Source organism: Saccopteryx bilineata, chromosome 3, assembly GCF_036850765.1.
Source record: "Saccopteryx bilineata isolate mSacBil1 chromosome 3, mSacBil1_pri_phased_curated, whole genome shotgun sequence".
Classification (NCBI taxonomy): Eukaryota; Metazoa; Chordata; class Mammalia; order Chiroptera; family Emballonuridae; genus Saccopteryx; species Saccopteryx bilineata.
The window spans coordinates 242,345,097-242,365,214 of NC_089492.1; the positions used below are offsets into that span (position 1 = coordinate 242,345,097).

Genomic DNA, 20,118 nt, shown 5'->3' on the forward strand with positions numbered 1-20,118 from the left:
ACTTTACCCAGTTTGTAAAAATAATCCCTGACACAAAAATAGACTTAAAGACGCAGCTAACCAATGAGAACATGCTATGTTAACATGCCCTGCACGGTCAATAACAGACTGCCACTCTATCCAAGGGCTCACTTTGATCCTGAAGTACTTCCTTCTCTCAGGAATTCCACCTAGTTAGTTTGAGTTCCAGTGAGGAACAGGAAGAAGAGATAAGATAAATTTGGTTAACTGAGTACAGTTGCCTATTTAAAAGGTGAGCTTGGCCTGACCAGGCGGTGGCGCAGTGGATAGAGCGTCGAACTGGGATGTGGAGGACCCAGGTTCGAGACCCCGAGGTCGCCAGCTTGAGCGCGGACTCATCTGGTTTGAGCAAAGCTCACCAGCTTGGACCCAAGGTCGCTGGTTCGAGCAAGGAGTTACTCAGTCTGCTGAAGACCCGTGGTCAAGGCACATATGAGAAAGCAATCAATGAACAACTAAGGTGTCGCAATGCGCAACAAAAAACTAATGACTGATGCTTCTCATCTCTTCATTCCTGTCTGTCTGTCCCTGTCTATCCCTCTCTCTGACTCTCTGTCTCTGTTTTTTAAAAAAAAATGGTGAGCTTGGTTTCTTTCATTTTTTTTTCCTGAATGAACTATCATCTATATAATTTCAAAAAGAGCATGACAGTGGAGTCTATTAAAAACTAAGAGGCATCTGTATGACTGGCTCTTACAGAAGGAGTGAGTACAGTGCAACAGGATGCCATCAACTGCAGAGAGACTGACCCTATGGGCCACTGAGATGCTCTGCAATGAACAGGCACAGTGATGAAACTGAGTATTGCTACCTTCTTGTGAAACTTGATCATTAATGACAAATACATGTCAGCAGTTAATTACCAGGATTACACTGAATAATTAAGAGGAGAAGTGTGAATATGGAAGTTTTACCTCCAGAATCTCAATTCTTCTCTCTTTCTCTGCCAACTGCTTTCTAAGTAGCATGATTTCAGCTGATGCTGGGTTTAATTTGGGATCTAAAGTTTTTATTACCTGTTTAAAGAGAAAAATATTATGTTTATCTTATCAAATGTTGAAATATAAGAACACAGTCTATAAATTAGCCTAAGTGGAAAATTATCCAGAAAGTGATCCATCAGCTAATTACAGTTTGTCTCACATTTACCTTGACTTACAAAGTAACTTACACTATAGATGAGCAACAGAATAAAAATTAACTATAAAAATGGAAATATTTCCATCCCATAATCAAATTTTCCTTCTCCAAGGCTCAGTAATCAGGGACAGTTAAAAGGCCTATCAAACTTAGAGCACTGAGGTCTTGAAATAATCCCTGCCACATTTATCTGACGAGCATTTTTTAAAAAACGTTTGTATAAAGAGTAATACATACAAAAAAATCTTAGCAACAATCTTTTTTACTATCATTATCTAATTAAATGTAGTAATCAATAGAATAGATATTGCTGATATTGTCTGCAAACACTAGGGTGCCAATCACATTTATATAAATTACTAAAAGTTGACTAAAATACAGATGTTTAAGTACAATGTTGTTCTAAAACTAGGCTAAACTATGTAGTCAGCAGTATGATAGGAAATCAACTTAGAAACATCAGGAATAAATTATAAGCAAAAACAAGTTTCCAAAAATAATTACAGACCCATAAAAAAGATTTAAAATTATTTAATGAGTTAGAAAAATGTTGCATATAGTTATAGAGGTATAGAAAAAAGAGGAGAAAAGTAATATGCCTAACAATTTCTGTAGTTCATTCAAATGATTTACTAAGCGCTGGATGTTGCAGGCACTGAGACAGATGGTGACAGAGCACCTTATGAGAGACATGGTGCCTGCTCTCATCAGGTTCACACCAAACAGACACATTAAAGAGTTTAAATCATGATTTAATTACAAAGAACAAATCATAATTTGTTACCTCTAAGTGATAAAAAGTATGGTTGTGATATTATTACATTTCTTGAATTTTCTATATATAATAGACATGTTACTATTATAACCTCTTCCCTAAATAATGTAAGAGGAAAAAAAAGAAATATTTACTAAACAAGCAACTTTTATAAATGATAATATTCGATGATGGCAAAAATATAGTTTTTTGTAACTGCTTTGTCCAATTAGTTATAATCATTTAAGTGCATCATTTAGAAATATATATAAAGCATTTATTAAAATACTCTTATCCTTTGACCCAATAATTCTATTTTACTCCTTAACATAGGAACAAGGTTAATAAACCCATTAACCTAGGAAAAAGGATAATAAACCAAAATAAGTCAAAAGCTTTCTATATAACTACCGTATTTCCCCATATATACAACGTTCCCATGTATAAGACACAATTAATTTTGGGGCCTGAAATTTGAAAAAAAAAGACAAGTGTGAGAAATTGGGAAATGCAAGTAAAAAAAACTTCAACCACTGTATAACACACACCCAGTTTTTAGACCCCAAATTTTCCAAAAAAGGGTGTATCTTATACATGGAGAAGTATGGTATGTTGCCTATAGCTTTATTCTAGGGACAAAAACAAAAAATAAATAAAAACAAAATATTTCCAACAATAGTATGATGACTAAGTAACTAAGATACATCATTTTACTGATCTAGCTATGCACTGACTTCTGCAAAGTCTGTTCAATAAGAATTATGTCTGTCTTGTTTAGTGCTGCATAATCAGGGCTTAGCGTAACAAGCCCTCCGTATATATTAAATTACATTAATGCAACATGAGAAAATTATTTTAAGTTTTAAAAATTATGTACGTGTATATGTATTATGCTCAAGAAGCATAGAGTTAATATGCGTTAAAAAAAATACACACTTAAGAAAATATACCAAAAGTTTATTTCAGTTGTCTCTGGGATCCTTTTTATACTTTATATTTTTTACTAAAGGCTATTTTATACTTCTGTAACTGAGAGAGACTGAACTGTGGCATAGACTGCCTGGATGTTTACCAGCTCTGCCTCCCTAGAAGTTGAGCGTGGCTGTGTGTCTGAGTTTTGCCCACAGAAGAGAGAGGGAACACGGACTGTTCCCAGGCTTGGCCCATTACATACCTCCCACACAATCTATGCTCTGTCTCTCATCTACTAGCTGGACAATGACAGTGAACTTGGTAACTGCGTGTTGAAAAAGGCAGAGAATCTGTCCCCTTAGGACTGTGAATGACTGCATGAGCAGAGTGCCTCCCCCACCAATGACTGGATTTCATGGAACCAAAAAGTAAATGTCTATCTTGCTGCTAAGCCTTAAGATCTTGGGGTTTATCTGTTACAGCACGTACTATTTATGCCTTAATGAATATTATATAAAAAACATAAAAGGGCAGACATCAGCAGTATTTTAAAGCTTCATTGTAAAATTTTTTTATTCAGTAAATTGAAAGAGTACATTGACATTTTCTGAGAAAATACTTAAATTAATTAGGAACATTTATGGTACCATGAAAATAAAAGATTTTATGAAAACACTGCTTACAGATATTTAGTAAAAAAGTATAAAATAAAGAAAAAAGACAATTAGTGTAAGGAACATTGGAACAGTGTTTAACTGTCTAAGTCTGACAGTTAATTTCAAACAAGTGAAAAGCTAAATTTTCACAAATGGCAAATGTGCCTTCATTTCAGTTTGGAAAGCTACATTTTCACAGAAGGCAAATGTGCCTTCATTTTAACAACTAAAGATGCCATATTATAATGATCATTTTCTCTATTGAGGTCACTACAATCCATGTTTAAACTGTTCTAAGCCATGAGTTGGTTTTACCTGATGCTGATGAATGAGGAGGGGAGAACAGAGGGACTGACCTGGAAACACACCGGAGCCTGGTCAGCAGCGCAGTGGAGTGGGAAGGGAAGTAAAATGATACAGAAACAAGAAGAGCAGCACAATCAGGGGGAGCAGGCCTAATTAGCACCTGAGTCACAGTGACTTGAGCTCTGTAAGATAAATCACTCACATTTCTTGCTTTCTCTAAGTACATTTTATATCGTTCCTCCATTGCTTTCATATCTTCATCTTTCTTCTGAAGAGCAGCTTCAAGTTCATTGATCTTTTGTGCTATTATTGAAAATGAAATGAAACATGACCAATTACTCCCTATTTAAAATACTCCATCTTAACACATAAAAGTATATTTATCGCATTTATTTACCAAGGATTGATAAGAGAACTTAAAAGAGAAATCTTTTACTTCTTCTTTGTAGTGATTTCTTATCTAAAACTTTTGAACTACAACCAATACATCCTCAATCATTTCATATTACTTTTTCTTGAAAAATATCTAGCTATTTCTCTCCTTTCTGTTAAGTATTTCAATAAGCAAATATACCTTACAATGTAAACACAACCATCATAAGAGAAAATAAAAGCATGCTTTTTAATGTTCAATATTGATTTTAATCTGATTTAAAATCATTATTTTTTTATATTTTCATAGTATTCTATTGCATTTCAAAATGTTTGATACTCCTACATATAATTATGTTATCTATCTATGCTTTGTCCAAAGACTTATACACACTTCTTGTATCTGTCAACTAAAAAGGGCAAGTCCTTAGATTCTGGTTCACAATACCTACCATTCTGGTTTACATCTGGCTGAAGGTCTTCAATGAGCTCTTGTTTCTTCTGTAATTCTTCATGGACCTCTGTTAGTTTTTCCCTAAGCAGCAGAAAGAGGAACAAGGAGCTCTGGAGCCAAACAGACTGATAATTGGTTCTGCCACTTATGGACTGAAGGCTAGTCACTTTCTGACCCTTACTTTCCTCATCTGAGAAATGGGAATAATACTTGCCAAATATGACAGGAGTTGTTCTGAGGATGTACACTGGTTGGCACATGATAGGTGCCAAAAATGTGAAAAGTTGTCCCCTACCACCTTTGCTTCCTAAGAAAGTTAAAAGAAGTATTTAATAGGCCCTGGCTGGTTGGCTCAGCGGTAGAGCGTCGGCCTAGCGTGAGGAGGACCCGGGTTTGATTCCTGGCCAGGGCACACAGGAGAAGCGCACATTTGCTTCTCCACCCCTCCGCCGCGCTTTCCTCTCTGTCTCTCTCTTCCCCTCCCGCAGCCAAGGCTCCATTGGAGCAAAGATGGCCCGGGCGCTGGAGATGGCTCTGTGGCCTCTGCCTCAGGCGCTAGAGTGGCTCTGGTCGCAACATGGCGACGCCCAGGATGGGCAGAGCATCACCCCCTGGTGGGCAGAGCCTCGCCCCATGGTGGGCGTGCCGGGTAGATCCCGGTCGGGCGCATGCGGAAGTCTGTCTGACTGTCTCTCCCTGTTTCCAGCTTCAGAAAAATGAAAAAAAAAAAAGGAGTATTTAATAGAAAAAACATCCCACATTTCCAAATAATCTACTTGTGACAGCTGCCAGCTTTGTAAACTCTTTAAATGACATTAGTAATTGAAAAATGCAAAAGTTTGGAATCACTGGCAGGCAGGCTGAACCTTTTATCATGTTTTTCTTTCGCTTTTTGGTGAGAGTGGTGAGCATTCAATTGGCATCTGAGTATTTGCTTTTTTAAACAAAACCAGAAAAGGATATTAACTGTTATATCCTCCTAATACCTTCCCCTCTCATATTTGAAATAAAATATCAGTTTTACTTACATATGAGCTTCCAACTTCTGCTTTAGTTTGCTGGACTATAAAAATTAAAAACAACTTTTGTAAGATAACTATTGTGGCAAAGATAAATTTTCCAGACATCAAAATCTCTTTACCTCCTTTGGAAGGTGTATTGTTTATAAATGATTTAAAATTTGTATTTCTAAAATAAATTTTTAAACATAAAATTTTAGGTTTTTTTTTTCATTTCAAAGGAAAGAAAAGAAGAAGAAAATTAAAAGTACAATAGCAGAAAGAAAAATGTTTCATATTTCTGAATATAACACAAATAAAATTTGAACTTGAAGAAAAATAGAAAATGTAAGCTCAAGCTCAATGTGATATACGGAGGAGTATCAAACACTTAAATGCCCAAATAATTATTTATTTAAAATAAATTTTTAAAATTTCAGGCCTTTAAGAATGACCTTAAAGAACTAAATTATCTTTACAATACATGTAAATACTTTATTAACATCATAAGCAATTAGATATAAAAAACAAATAAAATTCAAAACATAAAATTTCCTCTTTAAAAAAAGGAATTTAAATTGTAATAGTTCTGCATCACCTATGAACAGCTGCAGATTTAAAAAATACAGAATTTGGACATCAATGCAAATTTTAAAAGATAAAGAAATTTAAAATGTTTAAAATATTGCGATCTAAAATGTGCTCCTCCAAAAAGATCTCATTTAAAAATTTTTCCCTAATATTCCTTAAAAATATATTTGTATTAGAGAGGTTACAATACCGTATATATGCACATATGAGATGCCGCCATGCATGAGATGATTTCTATTTTCCAAGCCCCCAGGGAAAAAAGAAAAAAAATCATAAAAGCATAAAAAAGACAGAAAGGAAATGTAACCCTTTCAATCTTCATTTTCATCTCTTTACTTATTTTCCTTAGTTTTCTCCCCCATCATCACAGGGAGAATCATCTAATATTCCATCTAACCAATATCTACCTAACACAATATTATCCCTATCTTTTTGCTATTGTTTTAGTTAAATATATCCCTCCTTCAATTATTACTTCTTTTCCCTCTATATATAGAGATCAAACTATAGAAACACTGCTAAGTATATTTAGGCTGTTTAATCTCTTTTAAGTCCACTTATTTCTGCCCTCAAAACATGTCATCAAAATCCATTAGAAATGGCAAGGTCACGAGTCAGTATGGAAGGAAGACAAGAAATAAGGGGCAATGTCTTCAAGACTGCATTAAGGTTTCTTTCCTTTGGAGGTTTCACTTCTTGTTCTTTGTTTTCTTACTAGCAGTTTTCCTCAGTTCCCACTGATGCCTACTCTCACTAGGGTTTTTCTCAGGCCAGCCCTGTAGGGTTCCCAGCAGAACTATGAAGGCCTCGATAACAGCAAGCTCTCAATCAGGAATTACCATTAACTTAGTATAGCTGTAGAAGTAAGACAGATAGAAATCATCTTCCACTACATATGTAAGATCAATTTATAGGCTCCAAATTGGCAAAAATCACTGCATCTGCTATGCAGATATATACGGTATATAAGGGACTCATCAACGGTAATAGTAACACTTTCAAGTATAAGATAAATTTGGGTATCAGGCCCTATTACAGAGTCCACAGAGCAGAAGTATTATAATGTTTAAGTTACTTACACTTTCTCCTTCAGACTTGGAGCCTTGTTCCTGTAAAGATTTCTGGAGGTCCTCAATCTGCTGCTGCAATTCTCGGATGCGCTCTTTGCTCAGCCTTTTTAAAATAAATCATATGTGTTTATTTGTATTGAAAGTCAAAGTATTTAAGGATCAACAAAGGTGATTTATGCAATTTAATTCATAAAGTATGTGTTTAAAAACAGTAACAGATGCTGAACCATTATCTGTGGCTAGGTATAATATATAGTATACATATATAGGAGGCTACTTTCAAGGAAATATTTAATAAAAGATATTTTTATCCTGAAACCATATATAGCCACATTTAAAATTTTAAAGTACTTTATGTGTCAGTGGTGAAAATACAACATTTCTACACTGTACTACCTGGAATAAAAATAAGAAAACTAGCTCAATTTTCCTACAGCTGTATTTTTAATGAATGGAAACGAGGTTTCCTTTTCTTAGTTCAGATTTCACACTGTATTAGAAGAGGAAGGTCACCATTTTACAACCATTTCTTCATGACTTGTTATTTAAAGAGATTGGCACTAGCAACTAATGTCATTTTTGTTTTTGTTTTTTTTGTTGTTGTTTTTAAATTAATTTGAGAGAGAGAAAGAGACAGAGAGAAGCATCAATTTGTTATTCCACTTTATTTATGCATTCATTGACTGTTGTTTGTATGTGTCCTGACCAGGGATTGAACCTGCAACCTTAGTGTATTGGACCAATATTCTAAAACAAGTAGATTTTTAATCTTGCCCTAACCTCATTCCTTAAAATCCTGTTTAAGAGTTACCTTAGTTGGAAGTTAACAGGAAGACAGTATCTGTCTGACTTTCTGTCTTCATATATTCTTCATACACACACACACACACACACACACACAAACACACCACTTAGCTATCCATAATAATTATCTATTGATATGCCTATCTTCCTATATTAACTCTAAAAACTGAAACCTAGTATCTCTAGTATCAATTGATAGTAAACTGTATTAGATAGTAATATTTAATGGTCTCTACAGAGAGCTAAAATGTTATTCTTTATTTAACCACAGCTGATATAATGCATACATATTAGTATAAGAGAAGAGATTAGTGTGTCTCTTAGATTCTTGGTTGTCTCTAAAATCCAATAAAGGTTGGTCAAATAAATCTAAATACATTTACTCCAAGTATGCTACTCATAAGGGGAAGGTCATCAGCACAGTGGTTAAGAGCAGAGACTCAGGTATCAGATTGACACAAGGTCAAATGTAGGATCCAGAATTTATTAGCTGTGTATCTCTGAGCAAGTTACTCAACCTCCCTGTACCTCAGCTTCCTTATCCATAAAAAGGTGATAATAATACTTATTACTTCATAGAGCTCTGAGGATTTACTGAGTTAATACCAAAATGTGCTTAGAAAAGTGCTTGACATGTAATAACCACTATATAAATGCTATATATTTTTAATATTATAATTTTTAAACACTTCTCATTGGTATCAGATAAGTACTTCATTTGCTTTAAACATATTATCTGTAATCTTCATAATCTGCAAATAGGTATCACCTCAAATTTACAGCTGAGGACACTAAGTGGGAATTTAAGTAACTTGCTCACAACCAAGTAGATAACAAGTTTAAGAAGTGGGATTCAAATTTGACTCCATAATCTTTGTCCCATCTATGCAGCAGACTGCAGTAGAAAGCCAGGTTTATCATTTAATAATTCATTAAGTTTTCTGTCAATTGTGAAAACAATCAAATAAAATTCAAGAATAAGCAACCTGGTTAATAGAATCTGCTAAAAGTAATGGGTAGTGAGAGACTAAAACCAATAATAAAAAAAATTAATCTGGCCCTGGCCGTTTGGCTCAGGGGTAGAGCGTCGGCCTGGCGTGCGGGGGACCCGGGTTCGATTCCCGGCCAGGGCACACAGGAGAAGCACCCATCTGCTTCTCCACCCCTCCCCCTCTCCTTCCTCTCTGTCTCTCTCTTCCCCTCCCGCAGCCAAGGCTCCATTGGAGCAAAGATGGCCCGGGCGCTGGGAATGGCTCCTTGGCCTCTGCCCCAGGCGCTAGAGTGGCTCTGGTCGCGACAGAGAGACGCCCCGGAGGGGCAGAACATCGGCCCCTGGTGGGCAGAGCGTCGCCTCTGGTGGGCATGCCGGGTGGATCCCGGTCGGGCGCATGCAGGAGTCTGTCTGACTGTCTCTCCCCGTTTCCAGTTTCAGAAAAATACAAAAAAAAAAATAAAAAATTAATCTTCTTAAAATCCTAATTATTTTAAACTACAATGATATTTTCCACTTCAGTGAATTAAGATATTGTGCTTAGGTAATTAAATCACAATGATTTGTTCATTATAAAGGAGGGTGTCACCTTTGCTCAGTTTCCAATTCATTCATCTTACGATGTTTCTGTTCCAGTTTCTCCTGAAGCTCTTCAATACGTTGGTTCTCAGTACCTTCCTGCTGTAGGCGAAGCATCTTATTTTCATGCTGCAATCGAATAAACACCTCCCTAACAATGAAAAGTAAATTTTCTTTTGAAATTTTTTAATGTCAATTTTTACACTCTTAATTTTCTAAAAAGGGAAATTCCCATCCACTTAATAGCTTTCATTTAAAAATGTTACCAAAGCTTCTGAAGGTTTTTAAGAAAAACCTATGTACATTGTAAGACTATGTCTCAAAAAACAAGTTTTTTAATGTAAAGGTATAAGATTATGTTATATAACATTAAATGTTTTATTATGCAAATTCATGAGATAACATGAATTCTTTTGATTTGATAATTTGGAAACTATTCACTAAAGCAAATACAGAACACATCTTTAAAACACCTGAAGGAAAAGCAGTAGTTAAGAAACTACAGCTTGCCTATAATTTTTAAATATACTTTTATTATAATAGCAGTCATGTTTCCCTATCCAGATATTTTTTGTTTTTAGAAAAAGATTAAAGGTTTATGTACATGTTTTTTTAAATGCAAATGACAGAAATGTTATTAAATAAAAAAGTAATGCTCACCTACTTGCCCTCCTAAATGCCATTCCCCAAAAGCAACTACTATCAACCTTGGTTGTTAATCTTCTGAATACTAGCACTATAACTTTAAAAAATGGGTTTGTATGGCCATTTTAAAAATAATATTAATATCACTAGATATAATAACTAAAGAGTACAATTAGTTTCTAGTCCAGCATGCAAGGAGTTCTATCTCAACAGGAACTGACAAACTGAAAAATTGCTACTTTGTAAACATAAAGCTGAGTCACAAAAAGCCACATATATGAATGTATATATAATGTCCATAACAGGCAAACTGATACAAAGATTAGATAACTGGATGCCTGGGGATAGACTTAGAGGAGAGGCAGGAATGAGGGATAACTACTAATATGAACAGGGTGTCTTTGGGGAGAGACCAAATACATTCTAAAATTTGATAGCAATGATGGTTGCACAACTTGTGACTATACTAAAAACTACCAACATCTACACTTTTAAATAGGTAAAATATATCTCTATAAAGCCATTTAAATCAAATGTAGAGTTTGAAATATTGAACAAAAAAAGCTGTCACCACAGGACAGGGAAAAGAAAACCATAAAAATACCAGATTAGTCACATGTCTAGAAGTCAACATAGCAGTACAATGGGTCAAGAGGAACCTCTAAAACTTGTATTTTATTTAACTTCTGCTTAATCCTCCTGCTATTACTGACAGTTCCGCTCCTTTACTTTTCACCATGTGGATTTGAATGCCATGCACTAAAATGATTTTTCACACATAGAGTTTAAGGACAGGAAGAAAATTTCAACACTATAAAGGTCATATAATCAATACTAGCACATGTCATTCAGCTAGTTTGTAAATTTTACTTCTGATAAAAATTTTTAAACTGCTATGGTAGCAATAACAATCTGACTTAGAAAGTTTAAGCAGATGAAATAAAGTAATTTAGGCACTATGACTCAAAAAATGGAATGTTCTAAAGGCTAAGAAATTTACCAAAAAAAGTCACATTTCTAATATTGATTGTGAATTACCAATTAATAAAAGGAAATTTACCTGTATTCTACTGGCATAATCTCAGCAGCAAGATTCTCATAACTTTTTGCAGCAGATGCATCTAAATGACAACAGCAAAACAGATTAACAGTTCATATCTCTACCATTAAAAAAACTTTACTAAATCCAACAAAATTTACCTGTTTGGTGTAGGTGATCCTGCTGTACTTGTGAACATCGAAGTTCTTCATTTGTTTCTTTCAGAGTATCACGCTGTTCTATTAGTCTCTAAAAAATATATATGAGCAAAATTTTTAGTTCTGCCCAAAGGCAGGGTACTTGATGCTTATAATAATTTATCTTAATAAGTTAATTTGATAATTATTTAATTAAAAATGGCAACATTTTATAGGCCCTGGCCAGTTGGCTCAGTGGAAGAGCGTTAGCCCAGCCTGTGGAAGTCCCAGGTTCAATTCCCAGCCAGGGCACACAGGAGAAGCACTCATCTGATTCTCCATCCTTCCCCATCTCCTTCCTCTCTGTCTCTCTCTTCCCCTCCTGAGCCAAGGCTCCATTGGAACAAAGTTGGCCTGGGCGCTGGACGGCTCCATGGCCTCCACCTCAGGCACTAGAATGGCTCCGGTTGCAATGGAGCAATGCCCCAGATGGGCAAAGCACCACTCCCTAGTGGTCATGCTGGGTGGATCCTAGTCAAGCGCATGTGGGAGTCTTTCTCTCTGCCTCCCTGCTTCTCACTTCAGAAAAATACAAAAAAAAAAAAGACATTTTAGTTTTAGTGCTAAGGGATAATTTTCTCTCCTATAAATCACATATAATATAGTCTTTGTATAACACAAAGCTTGTGATTTCCCCATTAGATCGTTTGTCCTTAAACCAAATACATATAATTATGCAAGAGTACAAATATACAACTACAGAGTAATAAAAACAAACAAAAAACAACCATGAACTTTGGAAGCAAACGGATGAGGGCTTAAATTCCAGTCTCACTCCTTCTTAGCTATGCTATCTAGGGCAAGTTATGTGACTCTTTAGCTTTAAGTACCCATATCATCAAAATGGGAATACAGACACATATAAACCCTTGCAAAGGTGTTTTGTCTAACAAATAGTATAAGGTCTGTCACCTACACAGAATATAGTCTTGTGTGTAAAAGATGCTGGTGATTTGTTATTTCTTTTTATCACTGGTGTGAAATTCTACCAAAATAAGTGATAAGTAGCATCTTGGAAGTATGAATTTACAGTTTAATATCTAAAAGTCAATATAATTATTAACTACACTAATAAGTAACCACATTAAAACAATAAAAGATAAAAGCCACATATTATCTCAATGACCCAAAAAACACATGACAAAAATCTAACACCCTTTTATAATAAGAACGTGCAATAAACTAAGAATAAAAGAAATTTCTTCAACTTCTTCATAAAAGACATCTACAAAAAAAAGCAAACAAAACAAAAAAAACCCTCATGACTAAAAATATATATAATGGTAAAAGAATGAATACTTTCTCCCTAATACCTGAACCAAAAGTATAACAGCCACTCTTGCCACCACTATTCAGCATAGTACTGGAGGTTCTAGCCGGGACAATTTGAGAACAAAAAGAAAAAGAAGGCATTCAGATTGCAAAGGAAGAAACAAAACTATTTCTCTTTGCAGGCATCCTAATCTTATATATAGAAAATCCTTTAGAACCCACTAAAAACTATTAGAAATACTATATAAATTTAACAAGTTGCAAGATACAAGATCAATGTATAATAATAAATTGTATTTTTATACATTAGCATTAAAATACAATTAGCATTAAAATTTTTTTCAATTGAGAAATTTCATTTATAATATCAACAACAATAAAATAAAACACTCAGAAATAAAGATTTTAAAAGTAAAAATCTTGGCCCAGCCTGTGGTGGTACAGTGGATAAAGTGTCGATCTGAAATGCTGAGGTCACCAGTTCGCAACCCTGGGCTTACCTGGTTAAGGAACATATGACAAACAATCAATGAACAACTAAAGTGAAGCAACTATGAGTTGATAATTCTTACTCCCCCACCTCTGTCTCTCTTCTCTCTGTAAAATCAATAAAGTCTTAAAAAAAAAAAAAGCTACTATAAATCTTGTAACAATGAAAACTACGAACATTGTTGAAAGAAGCTAAAAACCAAATAAACAGAATGTTATTCCACATTCAAGGATCAAAAACTTAATACTATTAAAGTGGCATTGTTTCCAAATTGATATACAGATTCTGGCAATCCTATCTTTAAAAAGAAGATTAAAGTTGAGAACTCATATTTCTCAACTTCAAAACTTGGTATAAAGCTAGAGTACTCATGACAGTATAATACTAGCATAAAGCTAGACATACAATCAATGACAAAGAACTGAAAGCCTGAAAGCCCAGAAATAAATTCTTACTTTTTCTATTTTAGGTGAGAGAGAGAGACAGAGAGAGAGATGAGAAACATCAACTCGTAGTTGCAGCACTTTAGTTGTTCATTGACAGCTTTCTCATATGTGCCTTGACAAAGGCGGGGCTCCGCTGAGCCAGTAACCCCTTGCTCAAGCCAGCGACCATGGGGTCATGTCTCTGATCCCACGCTCAAGCCAGTGACCCTGCATTCAAGTTGGTGAGTCTGTGCTCAAGATGGATGAGCCCGCACTCAAGCCAGCAATCTTGGGGTTTCAAACCTAGGTCCTCAGCATCCTGGGCCAACATTCTATCCATTGAGTCACTGCCTGGTCAGACTAAATTCTTACTTTTATGGTCAAATTCCTTTTTTATCCTACTTTTTATAAACAATTAATAGACTGTTTTTTGCAGTTTTCGGTTTGCAGAAAAATTGAGCAGATAGTACATAGTTCCCACATACTCTCTCATCTTCCCCCTATGCCTAGTTTTCCTTATTATTAGCATCTTATAATAGTTACTTATAAAAACTGATAAACCAATATTGATACACTATTGTTAACTAATGGTCACGATTTAGATTAGGGTTCACTCTGCTTTACTTTTATAAATTTTGACAAATGTATAATGTATCCGTCATTACAGTCTCATAGTTGGTTGATTTTTAACATGGGTACCAAGACAATTTTATGGAGGCAAGAACAGTCCTGTCAACAAACAGTGCTGGGACAACTGAGTATCTACACATCAATGAAATTAAACCCCTATCTTACACCATGTACAAAAATTAATTCAAAATCGATCACAGACTAAATATAAAATCTAACACTATAAAACTCCTGAAAGAAAACATAGAAGTAAATCTTGATATTCCTAAGTCACTCAATGGTTTCTTACAAACACTACCAAAAAAAACCCCCAAAAAGCAAAAACAAGAGAAGAAAAAAACAGACAATTGTTACTTCATCAAATGAAAATTATTAAGTAAACAATGCCATCAAGAAAGAAGACAACTGGCCTTGGCTGGTTGGCTCAGTGGTAGAGCGTTGGCCTGGCGTGTGGAAGTCCTGGGTTTGATTCCCAGCCAGGGCACATAGGAGAAGCGCCCCTCTGCTTCTCCACCCCTCCCCCTTTCCTTCCTCTCTTCCCCTCCTGCAGCCAAGGCTCCATTGGAGTAAAGTTGGCCTGGGCACTGAGGATGACTCCATGGCCTCCACCTCAGGCACTAGAATGGCTCTGGCTCCAGTGGAACAATGGCCCAGATGGGCAGAGCATCACACCCTGGTGGGCATGCTGGGTGGATCCCAGTTGGGCATATGCAGGAGTCTGTCTGACTGCCTCCCCGCTTTTAACTTTAGAAAAATACAAAAAAAAAAAAAAAAAAGAAAGAAGACAACCCAGAGAATAGGAGAAAAATATTTGCAAATCATATATCTGACAAGGCACATGTATCCAGAATACAAAAAAAAAAAAACTTTAAAAATCAACAACAAAGCAAATAACCTAAATAAAACATGAGCAAAAATTTGAAGAGATATCTCTTCAAAGACAATATACAAATGGCCAATAAGTACATGAAAAGATGCACAATATCACTAGTTATTAGGAAAATATAAAGCAAAGCCATACTGACATACCACTTCATACACATGATGATAGTTAAAATTAAAAAGTAGTAAATACTGGCAAGAATGTATAGAAATTAGAACCTTCAAAAATTGTTGGTGAGAGTAAAAAATGGTTCATCCAGTATAGAAAACAGTCTAATAGTTCTTTAAAAAGGTTAAACTTAGTTATCATATGACCAAGCAATACCATTCCTAGGTATATACTCAAATAATGAAAACATACATCAAATAAAAAACTTACATATAATGTTCATGGCCACATTATCTGTATGATAATCAAAAATGAAAGTAGCCCTAATGTCCATAAAGTGATGAACAGATAATGTGAGGTATATCCATACAATGGAGTATTATTCAGCAGTAAAAACAAGGCAATGATACAAGCTACCACCTGGATGAACCTGGAAAGTATTATGCTAAATTAAGGAATCCAGTCACAAAACCACCAAGTATAAGATTATACATTCTGGATAGACCAGGCAAACCTACAGAGAAGGCAGTAGATTACTGGTTGCAAAGGCTTGGGGGGGGGGGGGGGGGACAGGGACCAGAATGCAGACTAACCACTAATGGACTTGGGGCTCTTTCTGGAGTGATGCCATTATTCTAAAACTTGATTGTGGTGATGGTTGCACAACTCTGTGAATATGCTAAAAACCACTGAACTGTATACTTTAAGTGGGCAAAATTTATGGTATGTAAATTATATCTTAATAAAGCTGCTCAAAATCACATCTATGGTTCTCTCTCTCTCAAGAATTTGACAGTCCAGAGTTGAAGAACAGTGGACCAAAACATGACCTTAACTGCCATTTGATCTTCCCTTATGAAGGAACTATCAAAACTATAAGAAGTTTAATACCAACAATTTCAATTTGAAGAAAGAGAACTAGTTGATACCAGTTTTATTCTTAGAAACAGCAAAGATTGTATTAAAATCTAAAAGCAGACAGACATATTACTTATCAATTATACTGATGTTTACCTCTTTTTCCTTAAGTAAAGCTTCATGTTTTTCTTCAAGCCGCTTCATTTCAAATGCTAATGTGTCTGCCCTTTTGGATTCAGAGGAAAGTTTAATGTGTAGATCCTGAACCTTTTGTTTGAAACAAAGGTAAAGCACAAAAATATATGATACTGATAGTATGATTTCAGAGCTCAATAAATAAGAAACTGATTATAAATAAAACTATAAGACTGCAATCCAATTCTAAATATTTGTGGAAACAGCATGTACATAAGAATAATTAGCATAAATTTTAAAATACCCAAGTAACAATTTAGACAAAGAAACATAATCAGCCTTCTACTGTTTCTAGAGGTTGATTGCTAAATAACAAAACAGAATATTTTAGGTTACAATTCCATTATCTAGGTTTTTATCACTAGTTACCAGAAATCTTAATAAACAATAAACTTTTCAAAATATATAGTGTGTCCATAAAGTCATGGTGCACTTTTGACCAGTCATAAGAAAGCAACAAAAGATGATAGAAATGTGAAATCTGCACCAAATAAAAGGAAAACCCTCCCAGTTTCTGTAGGATGATGTGGCAGCATGTGCGCATGCGCAGATGATGACAAAACACCGTGTATACAGCGGAGCAGCCCACGGCCATGCCAGGCGAGATGTGGACGGTACAGAGGAAAGTTCAGTGTGTTCTGTGGCTCCCTAAATTCTAATCCGTGACTAAAGTGCAACGTGAATATTGGCGCATTTATAATGAAGCGCCACCACATAGGAATAACATTACTCGGTGGGATAAGCAGTTGAAGGAAACCGGCAGTTTGGTGGAGAAACCCCGTTCTGGTAGACCATCAGTCAATGATGAGTCTGTAGAGGCTATACGGGATAGCTACCTAAGGAGCCCTACAAAATCTGTGCGTGCATGTGCTCGACAATTACACCTAAGCAAGATTACAGTTCATAAGGTATTAAAGAAATGTCTCTGTTTTATGGGGTACAAATTTCAGCTGTTGCACGGTATCAAACCGGCGGATAGACCCACACGATGCGCGTTTGCTACAGATAACTTTACTATCATTTGGATGTGTGTAGGGCAACAAATGGAGCCCACATTGAATTGCACTGAATAGGTATGAAACTGGGAGAATTTTCCTTTTATTTGGTGCAGATTTCACATTTCTATCGTCTTTTGTTGCTCTCCTGTGACCGGTCAAAAGTGCACCATGACTTTACAGACACACGGTATATCCTCAGTAAAAACGTAAAAGACCTAGATTAACTCAAACTCAATTACCAACCCTTGAATTAGAATTATACATAGAAGAAATTTATCATAAATTCACAGCTGACTATTGGCAATGTTTCTTTACGTTCATGCCATTCTTAAAGTATCAAATAGAAAGTTGAGGTCTTTCAATTATAATGATTAAAACAATTAAGATGTTTTCTTACCTGTCTTTTGTATGTTTCTAATTGTGTGCGAGCCGCATTTGCCTTCTTTAATTCATCTTCCAAGCTGACTGTATTATGCATATACATCATATTTGTTTCCTGCAAAGTTTTCACCTGCTTGCGAAGGTCATTCAGATCTTGTAGCTTCTGACGATATGCCTCAACTGTTGACTCCAGTTTATTTGCTTTATCAGAGGTAGCCCTATAATAATAAAGACTAAACATTACTGTGTAAAAACTAGTAAATGGACACAATTTTCTTCTTGCTGTAAAATAAATTCTGAATTGGCAAAAGAAGAAAAAGGAGGAGGAGGAGGAGGAGGAAAGAAGAAGAAAGAAGGAGGAGGAGGAGAAGGAGGGGGCAGGGGAGGAAGAGAAAGAGAAGAGAAGAAGACGAAGAAAGAGAGAAAGTAAAAAGAAAATGAGACAGAGAAATGAACTTTGTGAGAAACAGACTCAGGCCTAAAACTGTCCACAGTTCAGCCTTTTTGTTACATTGGCATCAAAAGAAAAAAATGCTCCAAATTTGACTCACTAAATCATCAAACTGTTTCAAGTACTGGCACCCTGTATTAAAAAAAAGAATTGTTTTATAAATATAATTGAACAATGCTGATCTACTCTGTAGATTATGGGCCAATTATGCTTTGTGCATAAATAACAAAATTTACCATCATTAGTTTTGTGTCAAGCATCTGATATACTTAGGAAGTAGATTCAACTTATAATTTGCCTGGTGAAGCACTTCCCTTTAGAATTATGCTTACCTAACCAATTGGGCTAGAGCAAAAATAAATAAAACTCACTCTACTCTCACATACAGGTTCAAATTAACAGTTACAAAGATTTTGTTCCAAATGAATATTAAAAACTGTGCAACAAAATGGCTAAGTAAAAAACTTTAGCAAGAAATATAAAAAGCATGTGGATAGTCTGCTTGCTTGAGCAACATTTCATAGGCAAAAGCTAAATATAAATTTTAGATTGTCCTAAAAATAATAAAAGAACTCTGGGATAACTCTGAAATGAATGTTAGTATTTTTACCTATATTTATCTATATTTTACCAAATGCCAAAATATGGATTATGAGAATGTATTTCCTCACATAAAAATTTCACAAGATAAACTAATGAGTAGATGGAGGCATGCTAAATATATCTAAAAGTAACTCAGCTTAAAATACTTTAAGAAAAAGCTAGCATTTTAGGATTATGAGCAATTTCTAATATAAAATTGTTTTAAGGATAAATATTATCCTTAAATTGCAATTATTATCAATAGGCATTAAAGAAGTAAAAACTAGGACCTTGGATAAAAATTGATCAATCCTTGATATATAAGGACAACTAAGAAATAATGATTAAATTTAGAAGTGACATAATTATATTTAAATATTCCATACCTAAGAACATCAATTTCGTCTTTCAGGGCTCTTGTTTCCTCAGCAAGACTAGTCAATTCATCATTCCTATGCTGAAATTCAATCAGTTGCTTTTCAAGTTCTTCACAGTGAACACGGTAATCATCTTTTGCAGCTTCAAGTCTTGCATAAAGAAAACAAATAGGTATTTACAATGTAATTTCCATCATTTACTTTCTTATTGAAAAATAAAGTTAGCAAGACTCACTTCTAAAATAATTTTAATCCCACACTCAAAGAAGAAAGACTAAAGAAATAAGACACTTTGAGGTTCTTGTTCTACAAGAAGTAAAAAATGTTCTGAATTTTCATTTTCACTTCTGATATGTTGTGGTTGGTTCTCTCTAGTTCAAATAGGAATTTAATTTGAAAAGATATAGAGAAATGTATAGACTGGGATAAAGTAATGATAAATATGTCAAGCCCTATTGCAATAACAAAAACTAAAGTGAAAATACAGTGATTAAAATCAAATACTAAAAAATTATATGACTGACCCCTAAAATGCAGAAAAAGAAAAGAAATAAAAGCATATGACAAATGAAAAACAGTATTCTAACAGACCTAAATTCAATCATATCTAAAAGTACACAGACACAAAGGGACGAAACATCAATTATAAGAGAAGAGACTATAGACTGGATAAAAACACAAAGCTAGGCCCTAGCCAGTTGGCTCAGTGGTAGAGCGTCAACCCAGAGTGTGAAAGTCCTGGGTTCGATTCCCAGCCAGGGCACACAGGAGAAACACCCATCTGCTTCTCTACCCTTCTCCCTCTCCTTTCTCTCGGTCTCCCTCTTCCCCTCCTTCAGCCAAGGCTCCACTGGAGCAAAGTTGGCCCGGGCGCTGAGGATGGCTCTGTGGCCTCAGGTACTAGAATGGTTCCAGTTGCAACAGAGCAATGCACCAGAT

General features: G+C 35.2%; 1 protein-coding gene across 1 annotated transcript in view; it reads right to left on the reverse strand.

The window, feature by feature from the left end:
* HOOK1 (hook microtubule tethering protein 1) overlaps positions 1-20,118 on the reverse strand; it is a 64,259-nt gene that overhangs the window by 8,081 nt on the left and 36,060 nt on the right. Inside the window, exons 10-20 of the mRNA XM_066269056.1 lie at positions 19,189-19,329; positions 17,786-17,987; positions 16,352-16,462; positions 11,494-11,581; positions 11,354-11,414; positions 9,659-9,799; positions 7,284-7,377; positions 5,644-5,678; positions 4,614-4,696; positions 3,992-4,092; positions 936-1,037 (exon numbers count right to left, since the gene is read on the reverse strand). Coding sequence (XP_066125153.1) covers positions 936-1,037; positions 3,992-4,092; positions 4,614-4,696; positions 5,644-5,678; positions 7,284-7,377; positions 9,659-9,799; positions 11,354-11,414; positions 11,494-11,581; positions 16,352-16,462; positions 17,786-17,987; positions 19,189-19,329 — 1,159 coding nt within the window. The remainder of the gene's footprint in view (positions 1-935; positions 1,038-3,991; positions 4,093-4,613; positions 4,697-5,643; positions 5,679-7,283; positions 7,378-9,658; positions 9,800-11,353; positions 11,415-11,493; positions 11,582-16,351; positions 16,463-17,785; positions 17,988-19,188; positions 19,330-20,118) is intronic.